The sequence below is a fragment of the Coregonus clupeaformis genome, chromosome 18, assembly GCF_020615455.1.
Source record: "Coregonus clupeaformis isolate EN_2021a chromosome 18, ASM2061545v1, whole genome shotgun sequence".
NCBI classification, from domain to species: domain Eukaryota; kingdom Metazoa; phylum Chordata; class Actinopteri; order Salmoniformes; family Salmonidae; genus Coregonus; species Coregonus clupeaformis.
Genome location: NC_059209.1, coordinates 22133067 through 22152894, shown reverse-complemented (window position 1 = coordinate 22152894; position 19828 = coordinate 22133067). Strand labels below are relative to the sequence as shown.

At 43.6% G+C, this 19828-nt stretch overlaps 1 protein-coding gene across 14 annotated transcripts in view; it reads right to left on the bottom strand.

Annotated features, from left to right (window-relative positions):
* Positions 1-538: 538 nt before the first annotated feature.
* The window catches only part of LOC121550174 (ARF GTPase-activating protein GIT2), a 38553-nt gene continuing 19263 nt past the window's right edge, over positions 539-19828 (bottom strand). Inside the window, exons 2-22 of one of the 14 annotated variants that reach the window (XM_041862282.2) lie at positions 16656-16789; positions 16402-16514; positions 15731-15836; positions 15540-15626; positions 13497-13627; positions 13233-13327; positions 12796-12841; positions 11705-11710; positions 11567-11618; positions 11367-11439; positions 11064-11161; positions 10762-10873; positions 10499-10638; positions 10212-10361; positions 8147-8419; positions 6551-6637; positions 4269-4351; positions 3936-4130; positions 3368-3493; positions 2366-2429; positions 539-2170 (exon numbers count right to left, since the gene is read on the bottom strand). In XM_041862282.2, the coding sequence (XP_041718216.1) occupies positions 1958-2170; positions 2366-2429; positions 3368-3493; positions 3936-4130; positions 4269-4351; positions 6551-6637; positions 8147-8419; positions 10212-10361; positions 10499-10638; positions 10762-10873; positions 11064-11161; positions 11367-11439; positions 11567-11618; positions 11705-11710; positions 12796-12841; positions 13233-13327; positions 13497-13627; positions 15540-15626; positions 15731-15836; positions 16402-16514; positions 16656-16789 (2384 nt within the window). In that variant the 3' untranslated portion in view covers positions 539-1957. The remainder of the gene's footprint in view (positions 2171-2365; positions 2430-3367; positions 3494-3935; positions 4131-4268; positions 4352-6550; positions 6638-8146; positions 8420-10211; positions 10362-10498; positions 10639-10761; positions 10874-11063; positions 11162-11366; positions 11440-11566; positions 11619-11704; positions 11711-12795; positions 12842-13232; positions 13328-13496; positions 13628-15539; positions 15627-15730; positions 15837-16401; positions 16515-16655; positions 16790-19828) is intronic. The other 13 variants (XM_041862283.2, XM_041862284.2, XM_041862288.2 and 10 more) reach the window with 13 other exon arrangements.

Here is a 19828-nt window from a genome sequence, read left to right as displayed (position 1 = left end):
AAGTGACCTCTGCTTGCAATGCCTGTGTCGTCCACCAGGAGGTGGACTGCAGGATCCTGGCAAACCTGCTGGCTGGAGGGGGAGCAGGAGAACCAGCGGCTGGAGAGCACGTGGCGTGAGAGGGCAGTGGCGGACGTCGCCTGGAAGAAGCATGTCATCGAGGAGCAACTCCAGCTGGAGAGAGGGTGGGAGGCAGAGTTTGATGTCCTGTACCGGTTAGTAGTATCACTACTATCATGACTCCCACTGCCAGTCTAGGTCTGACTAGGGGGTGGAGATCTGCATTCGTGTTGCAAAGTTAATTGAATGTCTTGTCCTGTCCTGTCAGGGAGAAGTTCCAGCGTGTTTGGGAGAAGCGGGAGGCAGTGTGGGAGAAGGAGAGGAGAGCCAGGGAGAGGCTCATGCAGGAGGTGAGTGGACCTGAGGGGAGGGCATGTGCAAATGCACGTTTCTCTGCACTCATGGAAGTTGTACATCACAAAATAGTACACATAGACAAGGTTGTACAGTACGTGGCCAAATACGACATGGCATGAGGTTACAATTATAAATTACATTTATTTTAAAAATAAGGCTTTTTTCCCCACTGCAGCTATGATAACTGCATGACTGACACCTCTGTTTGAAGTCCATTCAGAACAAGAGTCAAGCACAGAGGGACATTTCCTTGATCACATTTCAAGTATAACACAGCTCTGAACCATCTGCTGATGACGACGACCATCCACTTGCAGAATTGTAGTGGAGATATGTACAGGGGATATCTACAATCCTATCCAAATAGTTGCACATTTCATATAAACCTAGCAGCATTACAGAATGGAGCACAAAAACACATGGAAGAGGGCAAATTATTATTTGCGCTGCAAATCTATCTACTGTCACAGCACTAACACTGTTCTAGCACACAAGACCGTGTCTAGCATATTAGCTTATAAAAAAAGTTTTTTTTTTTTTTTTTAGCACTACAACTCAATACAAGTACAACACATTGCTGGTAAAGAGCATTATTCCCCCCAAACAAGTGTTGAAATGCAATAATAGGCATAGATAGTTCTAGTAGATGCATTTTGAAATGAAAGCGATTACACTTGGACGGGGGAGACATTGGCATTGCAGGGATACAAATATGTGCACAGATGAGAAATGGTTCAACATCAGTTCCAAATCGCCCTACATTCCTCCCAACATTCCTTCCTACGCTTGCTGGAATTTTATTAAAATGATACATTATAATTCCATAGTTAGGTTATAGTATAATGATATTATGTAGCTCCAAGGTGTGTAAAGTTTGTTAGACACTGATAATGGCTTTATGGCTTATTCATAGCTTTCACAACATCCTTAACCATGTGGAATACTATACTGGACCGCATTACATTTGCTTGCGGGACGCATTTGGCCTGGGGGCTGCCAGTTTGAGACCCCTGGTTCCGACAAGGAGCATCAAAATGGATGAAAGGCCTTTGTAAGAAGGATGGTATAGGTGTTAGGGAGCTAAAAAACATGGCTTCTTCGTTGGTGAGAGAGAAATACTGGATCTAGAAGTATGTAGAACCACAAAAAACTATTAAGAAGTGCGGTTAGGAAACTGCACATTAGCGACAAAGGATCTCCCTGGAACGCGCAATCATCTTGTCAGTATTTGGCTGTACTGTGGATTCCTGTAGTAGCTCACGACAAACAGCTTCTCCCTTCCAGTTAGTAGAGCTCCGGATGATTTCCCATAGCTGTAGTTCAGTCTTTTTGTCCCAATATTTATACTCTATCATTTTGTACATTTGTATTTAAATAGAAAATTACATGCAAATATCACCAACACTGATTTTTAAAATGCCACAGTAAAACAATGCATTTTTTTAAACAGAAAAGTTAAAGGACGAACAATACATTAACAAAATGGAGACGTTACAGGGCCTTAGGGTATCTAAAAGGCCTGAGACGGTGGTCATGATGGTCAGTTGCTGTTCTCCTTGGTGGTAATGGTGACGAGCTGCTTGGCAGCTTTGGCAATGTCATAGGCACACTGGATAACCTGCTGGGTGACCAGCTGCATGTCGGGCCCTGGGCCTTCCTCGGGGGGCGATGCCTTCCGACACTCACCCTGGAGCCGGAAGGCGCTGGACGTCAACAGGCGCAGGGGGCCTCTCACCATCTCCGAACGTGGTCTCTGGAAAGCACAAGGTGAGATGAGGAGGTTACAGGTAACCAATAAGGGGTTCAACACATCATGCGACTGTGAGCTGACCTGGGTTGTGTTCATTAGGCATCACACGGAAGAGAAACTCATTTTCCGTTGCAAAACATTTTGAAATACCTTTGCATGTCAGTGATGATGGTACCATGGAGTGTTTTGTGAGCTTACCTTGGAAAAGAGAGCGGCCATCTCCGTCACAGCCACATATATTCTTTCGGAGCAGGGTATAAAGCTGGAAGAGGAAAGGCATCAGGAGGATGGTGGTTAATAAGACAATCAGTCTCTTAATGTCATCATTATTTCATGGAGAAAAGCCGAAACAACTTGCAATAAAAAGTTACCTCTTGCGATCCCAAAACAACACTATTCAAAACATGTTTTTAGTCTAGGTGAAGAGGGGAGGCAAAATACAATTCAACACTCGCAGAGCTACATGCTGAAAAACAAACTGCAGTCCCAGGTTAGTGCTTGGTTAATCTATTATACTATTCCAAATATTGCATTCTGACATGGTCAGACAACAGCTGCCATAATGAATGTAGCCTGGGTGCCAATCTGTTTCTGCACTATGGAGTTGGCAAGAGAGCAGAAACAGTGGCACCGAAGCTATAATTCACGGTTCAAAGACAGGAGTGAGGGACCAGAGCTGATCATGTGTGATGAACTATCAGCTACGCCAAAACAATAATAAAAATAAATAAATAATAATTGCATTTGGATATTAGACTACATTCCTTAACCTAAACACATACAGAAATGATCTTATAAAATTGATAAGACTGCTTGTATTCATGATGTACTTGGTGATGGACTACTATGGATTCAACTAGCTCCAGCTCTACTCTAAACACACGGAATACCAATTAAACAAACCGTGGGTACCTTGAATATCATTAGCCCTTTGATGGGTTGTCTGAGTTTTCTAGTTTTGAGGTAGTGGTGTTTGCACTGATGTTTGCAACGGGAGAAATGAAGAGAGTAGGTGAGTGAGCGTTCATTAGGATTAGCCTTTCACTCTAATGCCTAGCAGACAACACACCATAGCAAAGGAGGAAATCAGTCATCGGAATTGGGCAACAGAGCAGGGGCAGGAAAGACAGAGAAGGTGTGTGTGAGAGAGAGGGAGGAGACAGTGTGCCTGGGAGGCAGGGACAGAGGCCAGTAGAGTACCAGGCGGCAGGATCGGGGGAGCACAGGCTGAGGGGCTGCAGGGGAGAGGGGGCCTTCTCAGCCCAGGGCACCAGGGTGCTGAAACAGCCCAGACTGTGCCTGAGCCGGCGCACACGCTCACAAGGTCTGCTTACAGGAATGGGATAGGGGAGGGGAGGAGAGACCAACCCCCCCCCGAAAGAACGAAATGCCAGCACAGAGGACAGGAGAAGAGAGGAGGGAGGAGGGGAGAACACAGAAAAAGTGGAAGAGGTGAAATCATAGGGAGGATTAAAAAACACTGAACCAAGACGACATACTGTAAAATGCAGAACTTTAATAAACAAACAGTGACAGTGGGGGAACTCAAGAAGAATCTAGAAAGTGGAAGTACTTTGATGAATACACAAAAGGGAAAAGGCGAAGCTGCAATAATGAATTCGGTTAAAACAAAAGGGGGGTGACTATCTGGAACTTTTCAGGAAACACAGAAAAAGCCTAGTTTATCTCCATAGAGATAGTTACAACATAGAGCTCTATTTAATTTGGCTTCAGTGTTCGATCTTGTGGCCCGCCACTTCTTCCTCACCTGTCGTGCTTGTTCTCCTGCGCGGCGCGGAGCAGCTCCTGGATGTTCTTGGTGATCTGCTCCGTCTTGCGGATGACATCCTCAGTGCTGGGAAGCGCTGGGTCCGGCTCTGCCCCCAGGTCGTCCAGCTCAGGGATGGAGCTGCCCTCCCCCAGCCAACCACTGCTCCTCAGCCTCCCCCGCCTGCCCATACTGCTAGGGGGGTAGAGACAGGGTCATCCGGGATGTTACTACAATCTCTGCACCCCTACATCCAGCCCTAACTGTCCACCTGATGTGCAACACAGAAAGCAGTGGCAACTTCAAAGTGACAAAGTGTGTGTGTGTTCCTACCCAGAGTCCTCCATCTCATAGTCATTGTTTGTGTTGTCATAGTCACTGTCTGGCATGCTGCTCTGCTTGTCCAGCTTGGAGGCCTAACATGAGAGGGAGAGAGAACTAGAGTAACAAAATGTGTCACAGGGACAAATGTCAATGATAATGCAAGCAGAAAATGGATATAGAATGCTAGATAAAAATCCCCATTTCAATGCAATGCATCATACAAACCATTGCATTATATTCTAGGCCTAAACGTAAATAGGAGCTGACAGAAATGTGACTTTGAAACAGTTTTACTAACAACTTACATTGTTGTATGGCAGTGACAAATTAAATTAACTAAAACCATGGGAAAGCAACATGGAGAACGAGTCAACAAACAAACAAAAGCCTGGAAGCAAAACAGAAAATCATAGTGAAGCCTTTTACATTTCATTGCCAGGGTTAGTAAAAAGAGGTTATCCGGGGTTCAAAAAATTGCAAGTTCAATGTCTATAAGCTACTGTGACAGAAACCACACTGGCAAATGGAATGGCTGATTTGATTGATTGGTACCATGCCAAGTGGGGATGCTAGGCTGGTTCAATGTCTACAAATACCTTTGAACTCCTGCGTGTAAAAGATGGAGACTTGTAGACAATATTAAAAACATCACAGTAGTAGCCTGAGCCATGGCGAAGAATGAAGGGCCAAATGCATAGTCCAGGAAAAGCTTCAAACCCCCCTTTTTAAAGGCATACGCCAAGACAGATGAAGTCAGGGATGTTTGAGGAGAGAGAAATCACTGGATAGCTATCACACAGAAAAAAAACAACCTCCACTGAATTACATCAGAACCATGATCCATTATTTTCCAGAACTCTGATCCAAGACTTTCATTAAAGAGTCATAACTTTCATGACATTGAATCAAGGTTCCGATGAATTCGGGTCAAAAGCTGACAAGTCTAGGGGGAAAAAAGCACTGCGACAATGGACAATTGTGTGGCACAAATTGAACGTAAGTCAATTGGCTAAGACAATGCTGATGGAGATACTGCTTCACAAATGTGTATTTGTCCATCTAAAGTCGGCTGTACTCAATACGCAATACTGTGTGCTCCATCCAGCCTGTAAGCATTTGTGCTGCGTCACGAGACTGGTGGATAACATCGCTTGAGCTTTACTCTAGTATCAGATAGGAAGCTTTGGGTGCACAACACTGACCCTGCATTGTCACATCCACGCAGATCCCTCACCCTTTCAGCACAGAAGAGAAACTATGTAGAGGAGGTGCATTTCAAAAGAAAGGAGCAGAGACAAACACCCAGAGAGGGACACAAGCCACATACCGTACAGTTACATACCCTTTCCAGCCTAGCCCAATAGACCCGCTCATACAACATCCTCTTCCTGTCTGCAGGGCAAGATGCCAAACCCCTCACAAACACACAATACAGCAAACTGCTGAAAGTGGGATTTGCTTGTATAAGTGTTTTGTTCATTTCACTCCCACTGGACTTGCAGTTCTGCGCATATGTCAGTCAAAGGCCCTGTCCAGAAACAACCCCTAGCCCCTACCCCCTAGACACTTGTGGATATCTGAGAAGATTTGAGCAATATGGTGATAGCTCCACCTTGCCCTCTGATAGGTTAGGTGGAATTGTTATCACATTGCTTAAACCTATTAAATCCTCTCAGATCTTCACAAGATCTCAGAAAGTGTCTAGGGGTAGGGGCTATGGGTTGTTTGTTTCTGGACAGGTCCACAGTCTCAGCGAGGAACAGACTCCTGGATAACTGGAGAGTTTGGGTGTTACTAGAGGGGAGGGAGGGCATGCTGGATGAAGCTCACTGTGCGACAGCCGTGTGCTGATTAGAGATGGAGAAAAGAGGTCATACATTTCAAAACGTATAGCAAAATGTTGGCTCTGGAGGTGGAAGGAGCTCAAGGCCTTTTTTGGTTTAACAGCATGAGGAATTTGGGAAAATGTAAAAAAACGTGAAAAATCTCAATAGGCTGACTGCTTAACCTGGCAGCTGGTCTCACGGAGGGTAGGCAAACCTTTGCATTGAGATGGGTATGTGATCTTGACTCTACACTGAAAACCTTCTAGCTGATTGTAACAGGCATGAGGATGAGGACAGTGATGGTGGAGATATGTATGAGTGGTTGTGGTGAAGGGAAGGCAGCCCATGGCTCATGCAGCACAGCAGGACAGGTAGGGAGGGAGGGAGGGAGGAGGAGGACAGGGGCTACCCCCAGTGGATTTGCTGCGTCCCGAGAGGCAAGAACCAAGTTAGGAGGTACTTAACCCTTAGAGCACTTTCGTCCCGAGACCAGGACAGGGTGGATGGGAAGGAGGGGAGGGATGAAGAGGTCACAAAAGCGCCCCTTCCCGTCTAGAAAGGGGTTCAAATTATATGTTTTAAAAATATAAAACAAAAATATGTTTAAGAAATGAAACAAAAATGGGTTTAAAAAAAAGTAGTTAGTGCTCTCAAAAACAAAGTCTTGTTCAAACTACTTCATGCAAATAACAGGGTTTGGGAGCACTAAAATAAAATAAAAAAATCATTCAAGAAAACAAAACCATAGTAAGAATCACCATAAATTGTGATTATGAACGAGACTGTATGACAAGGAATTAGACTTAAATAACTGCATTACAATTCCTTGTTGGATCTGAGCATACTGTACCTCAAATCCCATACCTTGAACATAATAAACATCTAGACAATGAACATATTTTATTATTTGGTATGGCATAGTACACATTTGTTTCCATAGACACTGAAAGGGGCAATCCGGGATTCGAAAAACAACAAAGCACCACCCACCACCTGTTTTGGTGAACAGCTGAGGGATGGGGCTGGAGAAATGCAAACAGATAGACCGAGCTACAGAGGAAAGGACAGACCATCCATGAGGTCAAAGGGTATAGTTTAAACAATGTTTTAAAGCTATACACTATTGTTTACAATTACATTGTCAACAAACAACGGCGTGAAACCATCTTGCACTTTGAGTTCTGACAGTGTAGGACAAATAGATGTACCAATTCCGGATTGCCCCTCTTAAAATACTGTACCAGAACTAAGTGATTCGTTACAATTAGAAAAACACAAAATTCCCCTTTGTTTAAAGAGAAATGACAATACACCTGGATTTAGAACCATAAATGATCTTGCTAGTCACACAGACAGAATAAAATAAACACTCTGAACAAATTTCAATGGGATGTTTAATTCTTATTTGAAGTTACATGAAAACCTTCAAAATATTTCAGATTCAACCTTGAAATAACAAGTGGGATCATGACTTCTTTCCTATTGTCTACCTGAGAAAATGTTTGAACAGAGAGTACTCCAAGAGAGTACTTTGAATACCTTAAAATGCACCCATCCTTTTCTTTGAGGAAATCACTGATCTAACACATTAACATTGGTGAAAGCAACATAGTGGAAATGTTTCACACATCCATTCACTTATAGATCAGTGATTATCTCAAGGAGGAAGAGAGAGGAAGGATGCATGTTAAAGGCATTGGAACCGGGCCCAATAAACACTGGCGAAACCAACAGCCCGGAGAAGAATCCTATGAGACTGCAGCCATTCAGAGCAGACACTGAGTTGAGCGTGGCTGTGTGTGTGACCTGTGTGCTTGGCATTGTATTGGCTGATTATCACTGCCAGGTCCCAAATAATAGCTACAGGCAAACATTACCGGTACACCAAAGAACAACAGATTTCAGTAAAAGCAGAAAGGAAATGGAACAATCAGAGAAAAAAAGGACTGCAGAAACAGATACAATGAGAAAAGAGGAGGAGGAGGAGGAGAAGAAGAAGACTAGAAGGTGAAAATGGGAGAGGAAATGGCAAAGGAGGCTGGATGCGGGATTTTTACTTACATGAGGTGGGAGGAAGGGTTGCAGGGTGGGGACACCCTCCTCTGGGTAGGGGGTGTCCCCCTTAGGGAGGTAGGGCTTCAGGCCTGAGCCAGTCTCATAAATAGACATGGACATGGGCCGACCTGCACGCGCTGACTGCTGGCGCTTCATGGCCGAGGGGCTGGAGGAAGAAGGGTCAGTGTACTCTGACCCGCTGTTGATGGGGACCTGATAGATATGGGTGGTTGGGCCCTGCCGCCTGAGAGACGTGTTCTCACTTTGCAGCGATTGCAGCTGGAAGAGACGGGTCAGCAAATACACTAAGAGGGCGCTTTTCTTATCAGAGAGCAAGGTGATTTGGTTTTCTAGCTTTAATGCATGCTTTATTCTCCACAGGGCGAATCCTAACTTTCACTTAAGTTGAATTTCACTTGAATTGATGTCAATAGGAGACCAAGTGAAAATTAGACTAAAGCAGAAGTTAGGATTGGGCCCCATTTCCCTACCTCTAAATGTTTACTTCAGGTGTTGAACTGTCAGCATCCATCTGTACGAAGCTAAGGCCAGAGCCAATGTTATAGGCTACTACTCATGTCTTTTTAACATCGTCTTGTTAAGCATTTCCCCCCTGGTGTTACTCATGCTAGGCATCCGAAAACTCCACTCAAAAAGCAAGGGGTAAGAGCAAGCAGAAAGTGTTGCAGGCAAGCCAAACAGTTCAGATAGCTCGATAGACAGATAGCTCGATAGATAGATCTCAATGGTGCCCTCTATCCAACCCTATGGTTTGTGCTATTTGTTCAGAGAGGGCAATGGGGAAGTTCTCTGACAGCTAAGAAAGACTATCGAATCGGCCATTAGTTTTTTTAAGGATTCACGACCCAGGACAAAGAAGGGCTTCAAAAGGCACGATATGGAGCCTGTAAGTCTGCAACAACAGCTATTCAAATCACGACAAAATTAGCTCACCACCTTGTAAAGGCATAACCTATATTTCTAAGGTTACTCGAGCTGTCTTTTAAAGGTCGTTTGTCACCATTTATGCCTTTTAGGTTGAACAGAGGCTGTTGATTGGGGCAATGATAGTTTTGTCTATTCCCAATCAAGTGGTGGGGCTGCTGTTGGGCTGAAACACACACTCTGGATTGTGGCTTTAAATCATTAAGGATTTAGTATAATAAATCATAGGGGTCATATGGATAGGGAAGTGACAGTACTCCTGGGCATTTAAGATTAGAATGAATGGACACAGGGGCCCTGATCCTAGATCAGCACTCCTACTCTGAGACACTTTATGAATACAGCTTTGTTGTTAGGAAACAATCAGCTGTAAAGATTCTGTTTAAAACCACAGCAGAGGACCATTGGACTGTTTTCGAATGACAAGGCAAATGCTGCACCTGTATAACAATAAGAGCTGTGTTATCTCACACCTTCAAGAGGAGCATTCTGATGAGCTAACATTAAGTGTAAGAAGAACATCCCTTATAATTGATAAGCTTGTTGAAATCATAATGCAGGATCAAACAGATAGAACACAAAATAATAACAACGCTATGCTTACTATGTTAGTCACCATGGAAACGACGAGGGGAGGGGAAACTCACAGTGCGAGTGATGTCATGCTGATTACTTGAGCATGCCTGTTAGTCGTACCATAAGAAATTACACAGCTTTTAGTGTATGATACACTGGGAGGGATATCGTTTTCCACAATAGAGTGGAGTGGAGCAAGAATGCATCTCTTTAACACAAGTTTTAAAAAATATATATAACAAGAATTTGTCAAGCTATAGAAGCCATTGTCTGAACATGGACTGAAACATGCTGGCCCAAACAGTGGAGCTAGATGGAGAGCAGTCTTGCCTTGCAGGAGAACCTTCCCAGCAGCCTGGTGGTTACTGGTTAGGACCCTCATTAGAACCACAGTGTGTGAAGGGAGGTTACCGTGAGGGGAGGGACCAGAGCTCGGCTGATCAACCACTGTGCCACCCCCCCAGTCCAACCCTCCGTCTCATTGGCCGAGTGGCGGACGGACCGAACGGTGTTAGTGATCTGATTGGTGGATCTCTGCAGTGGGCGGTACCTTTTTCTGCATCAGCCGCAGCTCGTCGCTCAGGTTGCTGTTGACCTTCATCAGCTGCTGGATCTTGGCCTCCGAGGCGGACAGAGCGTTCTTCACCTCCAGGAACTCCTGCACCGTGACAGGCCCGTCTGACGGTTCCGAGTCCAGACTCTGTAGGGGGAAAAGTCAGAGGGTGGGCTTTAGGACTTGTCTGAGTCCAGACTGCAGGCGCTCATTTTCAGGACAACAAGTAAGTACTACCTGAAACCCTTTACTTGGTTTGCGTGCCAAGCGATCACATTAGTTACCTTGGTCCGGTCCTTGCCCGAGGGTGGCTCCTTATCCGTGTCCTCGTCAGAGGCCACGCTGTCGTAATCTGGTTGGTCGTTGTCCAGACCCTCGCTGCCACTCCGGCTGCTCACACTTTTTAGGATAAGTTCAACATTTTCTGTAACCACAACAAAGCAAATTACACCTTTCTCATTTCGAATAAAGAAGACATGCAATTTTTATTTTGACCATAAGCCATGTGTGTCTGAGGTAGTAGGTCCATTATCATCCAGTACTTTACCTTTGGGACTTGTGGTCGAGTTCCCCAGCTGTCGACGTTTCGAGTCACTTAATATGTCGATGACAAGAGTTGCAAATTCATGTGCGTTGAATCTCGCAAGCTTTTGCCGTCCCTGGAGAAAAAAATTAGAAAAAAGCATAGCAAAATGCATCCTCTCCTTGTGCATCTGATGAAACTTCACTGAGACAACCGAGAATCAGTCATATTTAAAAGGAGAGAGAAAAACAGTGAGGGGAATATATTTAACTAAAGCAATCAGTATCAAAGTGTTTACTAGGGAAGGAGGTATGCAGCAGACTTGCCTGGTTTCGTGTTGATGAGTACTCTGGGTTCACAGGAAGGAAAGGCACCACTGTGGTCTCTGTCACCAGGGTACTGTGGTTCTGCGTCGCCAGCCATACTGTGCATAAAGGCCATGTTCATTAGGAAACGCAAACGGAAAACAAAAATGTGTGTTTCTTATTGGATAAGTCTAGGTAGTCCCTCCCTGTTTCAGTCCGTTTGGTGCCAAATGAACACCACCCAGATGTTTGACTGGACAGGGTGGACTGAATGCTAAAAAACATGCACCGACGTTACTCCACATCACTGTCTGTCCGTCTTACCTGCATCCGTCTCCCTTCGGTCCACCTCGTCATACACGTCCATCGCCAGCTCCTCAAATAAATGATTACTGAGCTGAAATGAAATGTGTGATTTGTGAAAACAACCCAGAACTAGTTCTATGAATATGTTTTGATTACATATGTCTCTAGATTGTAATATCATACATCTTATCCATTCAAATCTTAAAGTAAACACTTACAGACTGGAGTTTCTTCTTTGCCGTCTTTGCCAGTTCTGATAAATCTAAACTGCTATACATGGAAAACATAAATCAGCTTAGCCTCTAATGTTGAATGGGAGGGGAAATGGTCAAACCTAATTATGATAAAATACTTACATGTTCCTTATCCATCAAGACAGCATAAAAAAAGACAACATGTTTTGTTTGAGTTCAAATATCAGAACTATGCTATAATAAGTTAATAATATGCTATAATAAGACCAGAAAGGTACCAACTGGAACGATTTAGCTCAGATATGCATTTTTATTATGGTGCAATAACGACATTGGGAACGTTCACATGCACACTAGTCAGATTAATATAATAGTTCGATTAAAACATTTACATGCTTTGCAAGAAGAACGATTTCCCTAATAATCCGGTTTACAGGGACACATCTGAAATCAAAATAAATGTTCTACCACAGCGACCATGTTATTTTTGGGAAGCCATTTTGATTGAGTTCGGACATATGAAGTTTGTATGTGATAACTATTTCTAAGATGCATACTTTCAGTTTTTCCGAACTTACTTCACTCGCGCAAAAGAGAGGCTTGCGCTGCTGGTGCTAGCACATGCCCAGACCAAATACACCGCTGGAACTCTGATTATGGTGTTTATATATTTTATTTTTTATTTTTTTATATGTCCTAATAATTAGAACAATTGCTCTGAAAACCAGGTATTTTAATTGGTGTGTGCTTACTTAAATTATGACCTTACACCAATTAAGATAAGCAGAGTAAGGTGTTTACATGACTAATGCCATCCTCGGCCTATTGCCATAATCACTTTCATATCTAATTATTAGTGGGCATGTAAATGTACTCAATGATTTAAGGGGAAGATTATGATCTTGACAACATGCAACAATTGTTTCAGCCTGTTTCCTCTCATGCCTGTTACAAAAAGCCACAAAACATGTCCTGGCAGGCCCTGGAATTGGATTGCACTGTCAAACAGCTCACGGTTTCTTTGCCCCAAAAAAACACATTTAAAACTTCACCCACTTTACTTATCCAAGAACAAGCCCCCCAAAGTGCTATTTCATTAGTCTGGTCCCAGATCAGTTTAAGCGGTCTTTCCAACTCCTATGGTCATTGTCATTTGACATTGCAACGACCATAGGGTTCGGCTATACAGCACAAACAGTCTGGGACCAGGCCACTATTTCATACATCGAGCCACACAATGCTTCCTTCCTTACCTGTCGGCCATCTGTGGGACGATGAAGTGATGGCCATTTTTATGATCTGAAAGCAAGCACGGATGGGTTGTTGGGATTAGAACCCTCATGGGAGATACTGTAAGCGATCAGTTGAGTAACCCCCGAAACTAGGCTGCAAACGTTGCGTGTGCATTGTTTCTTGCCTGCTATACCAGAATCATATCACAGAGGCAAAAATCTAAAGCGCATATATGCTTCACAGAGGCATGTCTCTGCCCTAGAAATAGTCTTGAAGCGGAAAAATAATGTTTAGCGACCCAAGCTTTGCTTCACTGACGTGCTGCTTCTGTGGCTGGTGTAGCATGTCTCATTGATTACTGTGGGTTTGTTTCAACTGTGGCTGACGGACGTTAGGATAAGCGGACACGCAACACTTGCAGTCTAATTTGAGGAGGCGAAAGCGTCTCCTCACTTACTAGGCTTTCTCCCACAGAGATAGAATGCCAGTCTGTCAGTAAGTTCATACTGGATCTCCACCAGCCTATCAGCCAGGTCATGGTAGCCAGCTTGCCTGAGAAAGAGACACACAATAGAAATCCGTTATGCCTCTTTTCTTGCCCATAAAGCCCATAAAAGCCTGCCTGGTCGCATAGCCACTAAAACATAAAAATTACTTAGATAAAATAAGTTACAATTTCTAAATGTTAAACTATCCCTTTAACGGCTGGTTGATGCAGTACCTTGCATAGTCGATGGGGGTCTTGGTGTTAGTGTCGGGAGCTCCGGGGTCGGCCCCGTAGACGGTCAGCAGCTCCGCCTGAGACACCTGCCCTGCCTTGGCAGCCACATGCAGCGGCGTATTCCCTTTTTCCTGGGTAAAAGGTAAGATACCACCCATATGTGAACAATTAAAACTGGGAAAAAAAATACAGAAGTTTACATACACTTAGGTTGGAGTCATTAAAACTCGTTTTTCAACCACTCCACACATTTCTTGTTAACAAACTATAGTTTTGGCAAGTCGGTTAGGACATCTACTTTGTGCATGACACAAGTAATTTTTCCAACAATTGTTTACAGACAGATTATTTCACTTTTAATTCACTGTATCACAATTCCAGTGGGTCAGAAGTTTTAAACAGCTTGGAAAATTCCATAAAATGATGTCATGGCTTTAGAAGCTTCTGATAGGGTAATTGACATCATTTGAGTCAACTGAAGGTGTACCTGTGGATGTATTTCAAGGCCTACCTTCAAACTCAGTGCTTCTTTGCTTGACATCATGGGAAAATCAAAATAAATCAGCCAAGACCTCAGAAAAAAATTTGTAGACCTCCACAAGTCTGGTTAATCCTTGGGAGCATTTTTCAAATGCCTGAAGGTACCACGTTCATCTGTACAAACAATAGCACGCAAGTATAAACACCATGGGACCACGCAGCCGTCATACCGCTCAGGAAGGAGACGCATTCTGTCTCCTAGAGATGAACGTACTTTGGTGCGAAAAGTGCAAATCAATCCCAGAACAACAGCAAAGGACCTTGTGAAGATGCTGGAAGAAACAGGTACAAAAATATCTATTTCCACAGTAAAACGAGTCCTATATCGACATAACCTGAAAGGCCGCTCAGCAAGGAAGAAGCCACTGCACCAAAACCACCATATAAAAGCCAGACTACGGTTTGCAACTGCACATGGGGACAAAGATCGTACTTTTCTGATGAAACATAAATAGAACCGTTTGGCCATTATGACCATCATTATGTTTGGAGGAAAAAGGGGGTTGCTTGCAAGCCGAAGAACACCATCCCAACCGTGAAGCACGGGGGTGGCAGCATCATGATGTGGGGGTACTTTGCTGCAGGAGGGACTGGTGCACTTCACAAAATAGATGGCATCATGAGGAACGAATATTAGGTGGATATATTGAAGCAACATCTCAAGACATCAGTCAGGAAGTTAAAGCTTGGTCGCAAATCGGTCTTCCAAATGGACAATGACCCCAAGCATTCTTCCAAAGTTGTGGCAAAATGGCTTAAGGACAACAAAGTCAAGGTATTGGAGTGGCCATCACAAAGCACTGACCTCAATCCTATGGAAATGTATGGGCAGAACTGAAAAAGCGTGCGAGCAAGGAGGCCTACAAACCTGACGCAGTTACACCAGCTCTGTCAGGAGGAATGGGCCAAAATTCACCCAACTTATTGTGGGAAGCTTGTGGAAGGCTACCCGACACATTTGACCCAAGTTAAACAATTTAAAGGCAATGCTACCAAATACTAATTGAGTGTATGTAAACTTCTGACCCACTGGGAACGTGATGAAATAAATAAAAGCTGAAATAAATCATTCACTCTACTATTATTCTGACATTTCACATTCTTAAAATAAAGTGGTGATCCTAACTGACCTAAGACAGGGAATCTTTACTAGGATTAAATGTCAGGAATTGTGAAAAACTGAGTTTTGGCTAAGGTGTATGTAAACTTCAGACTTCAACTGTAGATAGGGTATGAGAAAGGGTAAGGGTCGGTTCACACTGCTTGTGGACATAAACAGACATTTAATTGGTTGTAGTGTAAGGTTGCAATTAATCCAATGAAAAGGCTTCCTTTTTGGCATCGTTTTTTTCCACAAGCAGTGTGAACGGTCCTTCACTCTTTCTATTAAGTTGCTCTCGTACCTGTGTAGGAAAGCAGTATTTACGGAAGTAACACTGTTGTATTCACATGTTGTTAAGGATATGTTTAGAAGCTGGATGGGGGAGAAATTAGATCTCTTACTGGGTGAAAGAAATTGGCCTGGGCTCCCAGAGAGAGTAACCTCAGACATGTCTCCAAGTTACCAGTGCGGACACTGGAGTGAAGTTGCTGAGGAAAAATAAAATCAACATTTATTAGTAAAATATTGCTCATTCAAGCTTGATACTCTTTCATTAGGGAGTTGTGTGGGCACAGAGTGGCCGAAGTCTCACCTTGCTTAAGTCCTTGGCTGTGAAGCTGTCGTCATCTCGACAAGGCATCCGGTGGACAAAAGCCAGCATTTGGTATTTGGCCTTTATGAAGTCTGTCTTGTTTGGGCTTCGGGAATAACATAAAACAGAGGGGGGTTAACAGAACAGCAGAGCGTTGTAGGAGGATTTCAATTCAAGCACTTCAATTTCAAGCAACAATCACTCTTAGGTTCAGGTGAATTGACTCAACCATAAGTTAACTGAAGCAATTCAGGTTTCTCCAGCATTGTGTGTTCCTGCTGAAAACCATACACATTTCATGCTATCGTGCTGACCCAAACCAGCACTTTGGTGAATGTGTATCCAGGCCAGTGCAGTTCAGCCTGGTTCGGATCAGCTCAGTAGTGTGAAAAAGGTACTAGTCCAGGGTTTCTTAAACCAGGGTTTGGGACACAAAGTGGGCCCTGAGCATGTGAGAGGTGGGTCGCGGGTTATGAGTAAACATTTATAATCACACACTATTTCTTCTTAATTTGGGTCGTTCTAGGACAGTCAGTTTCTCATTTGGGTCTCGAGCTGAAAAAGCTTAAGAACCTCTCTACTAGTGTAACTGGGCCAATTGCCGCTCCTTCACTGGTGAACAAGGCTGCACTCCTCGCTCACTCGGCAGCCATCAAACCCTCATGACTCACTGCACTTTGTCCTGAGGGTTGGCCTTTCGTTTCCCACTCATCACCGACGCCGGGTCCAGTAGACAGTGCTCCCATATCGAATTTGCACCGTTGTTGTATAACGTCTGAACCATCTATTTATAAAGACAAAGAGATATGATCCATTAAATGAAATATACAGACAGCCTATTCTGTCATGAAAGCAGAAAAGGGGATACCTTTGACCAAGGTAAAGAATAGTGTGTGTGTGTGTGTGTGTGTGGTGGAGATCTTACTTGTAGCTGTGTAGGAGGCCATGGTGTGTGAGTCAGGTGACGTACTTGGGAGCTGTGTCTTCCCAGACTCCGATGAACACTACAGCACTCGTCGCAGATCAACACGCCCCTGTTCACAGAGGCCCAGCGAGGCTCTAAGCAGAAAGGAAACAAATACGTACACTAAATAAATACAAAGACATTCATCTGAATATTTCATCACCTCAATTGCAAAGCCTTATTTAGCTTTCATTCATTCATTTGTAATGCCACGTAGTTACTATACTGAGAAGGACCTGTGGGAGTAAATGCACTGACACAGTGCTTGTACCAAGTTCTCATAACCTATAGCTTAATAATCACTCATTTTAATAACTGGGCAATTCCACGGTAACGGAATTGCGCTAAGATTTAAATATTTCACTTAAAATGTATTCCAAACAAAAACCCTTGATTTCAAAGTTCAACTCTATGCACACGGAGTACTTTTAACAATTTACACTGAACATTTAACAAAAACACATTTACTGGAAGAACTGTGCAGATGCAAAGTTTCATAAAATGTCCTCGTTTTTTTTGTGTGTAAACATTTTCAGAAAACTCTTAAATACCTCCTACGAATTAAGATTCAACCATGTCTGCAGGAAGAATGGGGTGTCAGCTATGACACGACACACCGACTTTGAAAAAATTGTGACATTTATGTTAGTTTTTGACTTCGGTAAGGGTTTCTTCGGTTGTTCGGGCACACAACATTTTTTCCTTGAGGCAAGCCGGAGTCGGTAGCCGAAGTCTACGCCCCTTCGTCGGTGATTGGTCAGCAGTAGGGATTCTTAGGTAAAGTCTTTGTCATTCAACGAGAGATTACTCGTTTTCATGCACTTTTTTTCTTTGAGAAATACTGCACCAAACATCTTAGATGTAAAATTGCGTGACTAAGATCTCCACGTCAAATTTAGTGACAGATTTCTTGAGTTATCTTAGATTAATTTGTCCTATTTTGAGGAAGTGTATACTGGATACGGCGTCTCAAAATGGACAAACAGTACTATTGTCACTTTTTTCTAGTTTTTCAAGATGAGGTGTTTTAAGAAAGTATCCGAGCACAATTCTTCTGTTTGCCTAGCCGACTTCGGCTAGCCGGCAGGCGAACTGAAACATGCTGACGCCTTTACACAATCACAGCTTATCTTGGTTTCTTACACCTTCCTTATGACTGGGTTTTTCCACTGCTCCTCACATTCATTATTAAAATCTCTGGCATGCCGCCTTTGGCATCTAGGCCACTTCACTTCTCACTCAGCTGCAAACTCACTCTGGCCCCAGCCTTTCCATTCTTGTGGCATCCCAGTTAGGCTACATTGACGGGACAGCCGTCCCAGACACACCCTTGGAATCTATACGCCTGAGGTCTAACTGGTCCTGTTTAGATGCCTTTGTTGATAAAGGAAACCCTATTTAGGCTAATGTAACATGGAGACAACCTCGGGGCACACTATTCTGATAGCAGAGTGAGGCATCTAGTCTGGTCAGTTAACTTATTGTGACACATTTATTTCACAGCTGCCATATACAGTGTATTCGGAAAGTATTCAGACCCCTTGACTTTTTCCACATTTTGTTACATTACAGCCTTATTCTAAAATGTATTAAATAGTTTTTTTTTCATCATCAATCTACACACAATACCCCATAAAGCAAAAACAGGTTATATTTTTTAGCAACTGTATTTTAAAAACCCCGGAAATATCACATTTACATAATTATTCAGACCCTTTACTCAGTACTTTGTTGAACAACCTTTTGGCAGCGTCTTCTTGGATATGACGCTACAAGCTTGGCACACCTGTATTTGGGGAGTTTCTCCCATTCTTCTCTACAGATCCTCTCTAGATCTGTCAGGCTGGATGAGGAGCGTCACTGCACAGCTATTTTCAGGTCTCTCCAGAGATGTTAGATCGGGTTCAAGTCCGGGCTCTGGCTGGGCCACTTAAGGATATTCAGACTTTCCCCGAAGCCACTTCTGCATTGTCTTGGCTGTGTGCTTAGGGTCGTTGTCCTGTTGGAAGGTGAACCTTCGCCCCAGTCTGAAATCCAGAGCGCTCTGGAGCAGGTTTTCATCAAGGATCTTTCTGTACTTTGCTCCGTTTATCTTTCCCTCGATCCTGACAAGTCTCCCAGTCCCTGCCGCTGAAAAACATCATGATGCTGCCACCACCATGCTTCACCGTAGGGATGGTGCCAGGTTTCCTCCAGACGTGATGCTTGGCATTCAGGCCAAAGAGTTCAATCTTGGTTTCATCAGACCATATAATCTTGTTTCTCATGGTCTGAGAGTCCTTTAGGTGCCTTTTGGCAAACTCCAAGCGGCTGTCATGTGCCTTTTACTGAGGAGTGGCTTCCGTCTTGGCAATCTATCATAAAGGCCTGATTGGTGGAGTGCTGCAGAGATGGTTGTCCTTCTGGAAGATTCTCCCATCTCCACAGAGGAACTCTTGAGCTCTGTCAGAGTGACCATCAGGTTCTTGGTCACCTCCCTGACCAAGGCCCTTCTCCCCCGATTGCTCAGTTTGGCCGGGTGGCCAGCTCTAGGAAGAGTCTTGGTGGTTCAAAACTTCTTCCATTTAAGAATGATGGTAGCCACTTTGTTCTTGGGGACCGTCAATGCTGCAGAAATGTTTTGGTACCTTTCCCCAGATCTGTGCCTCAACACAATCCTGTCTTGGAGCTCTACGGACAATTCCTTCGACCTCATTGCTTGGTTTTATGCTCTGACATGCAGTGTCAACTGTGGGACCTTATATAGACAGGTGTGTGCCTTTCCAAATAATGCTAATCAATTGAATTTACCACAGGTGGACTCCAATCAAGTTGTAGAAGCATCTCAAGTATGATCAATGGAAACAGGATGCACCTGAGCTCAATTTCGAGTCTCATAGCAAAGGGTCTGAATACTTATGTGAATAAGGTATTTCTGTTTTTAGTTTTGTATAAATAAGCAAACATTTCTAAAAACCTGTTTTCGCTTTGTCATTATGGGGTATTGTGAAACGTAACAAAATGTGGGAAAGGGGAAGGGGTCTGAATACTTTCCGATTGCACTGTAATTACAATGCTAGTCATAAGAAATAGCAAATAGCTCCCATATACACTCAGTCTCCAGTTTATTAGGTACACCATCCCGTTCACGAAAA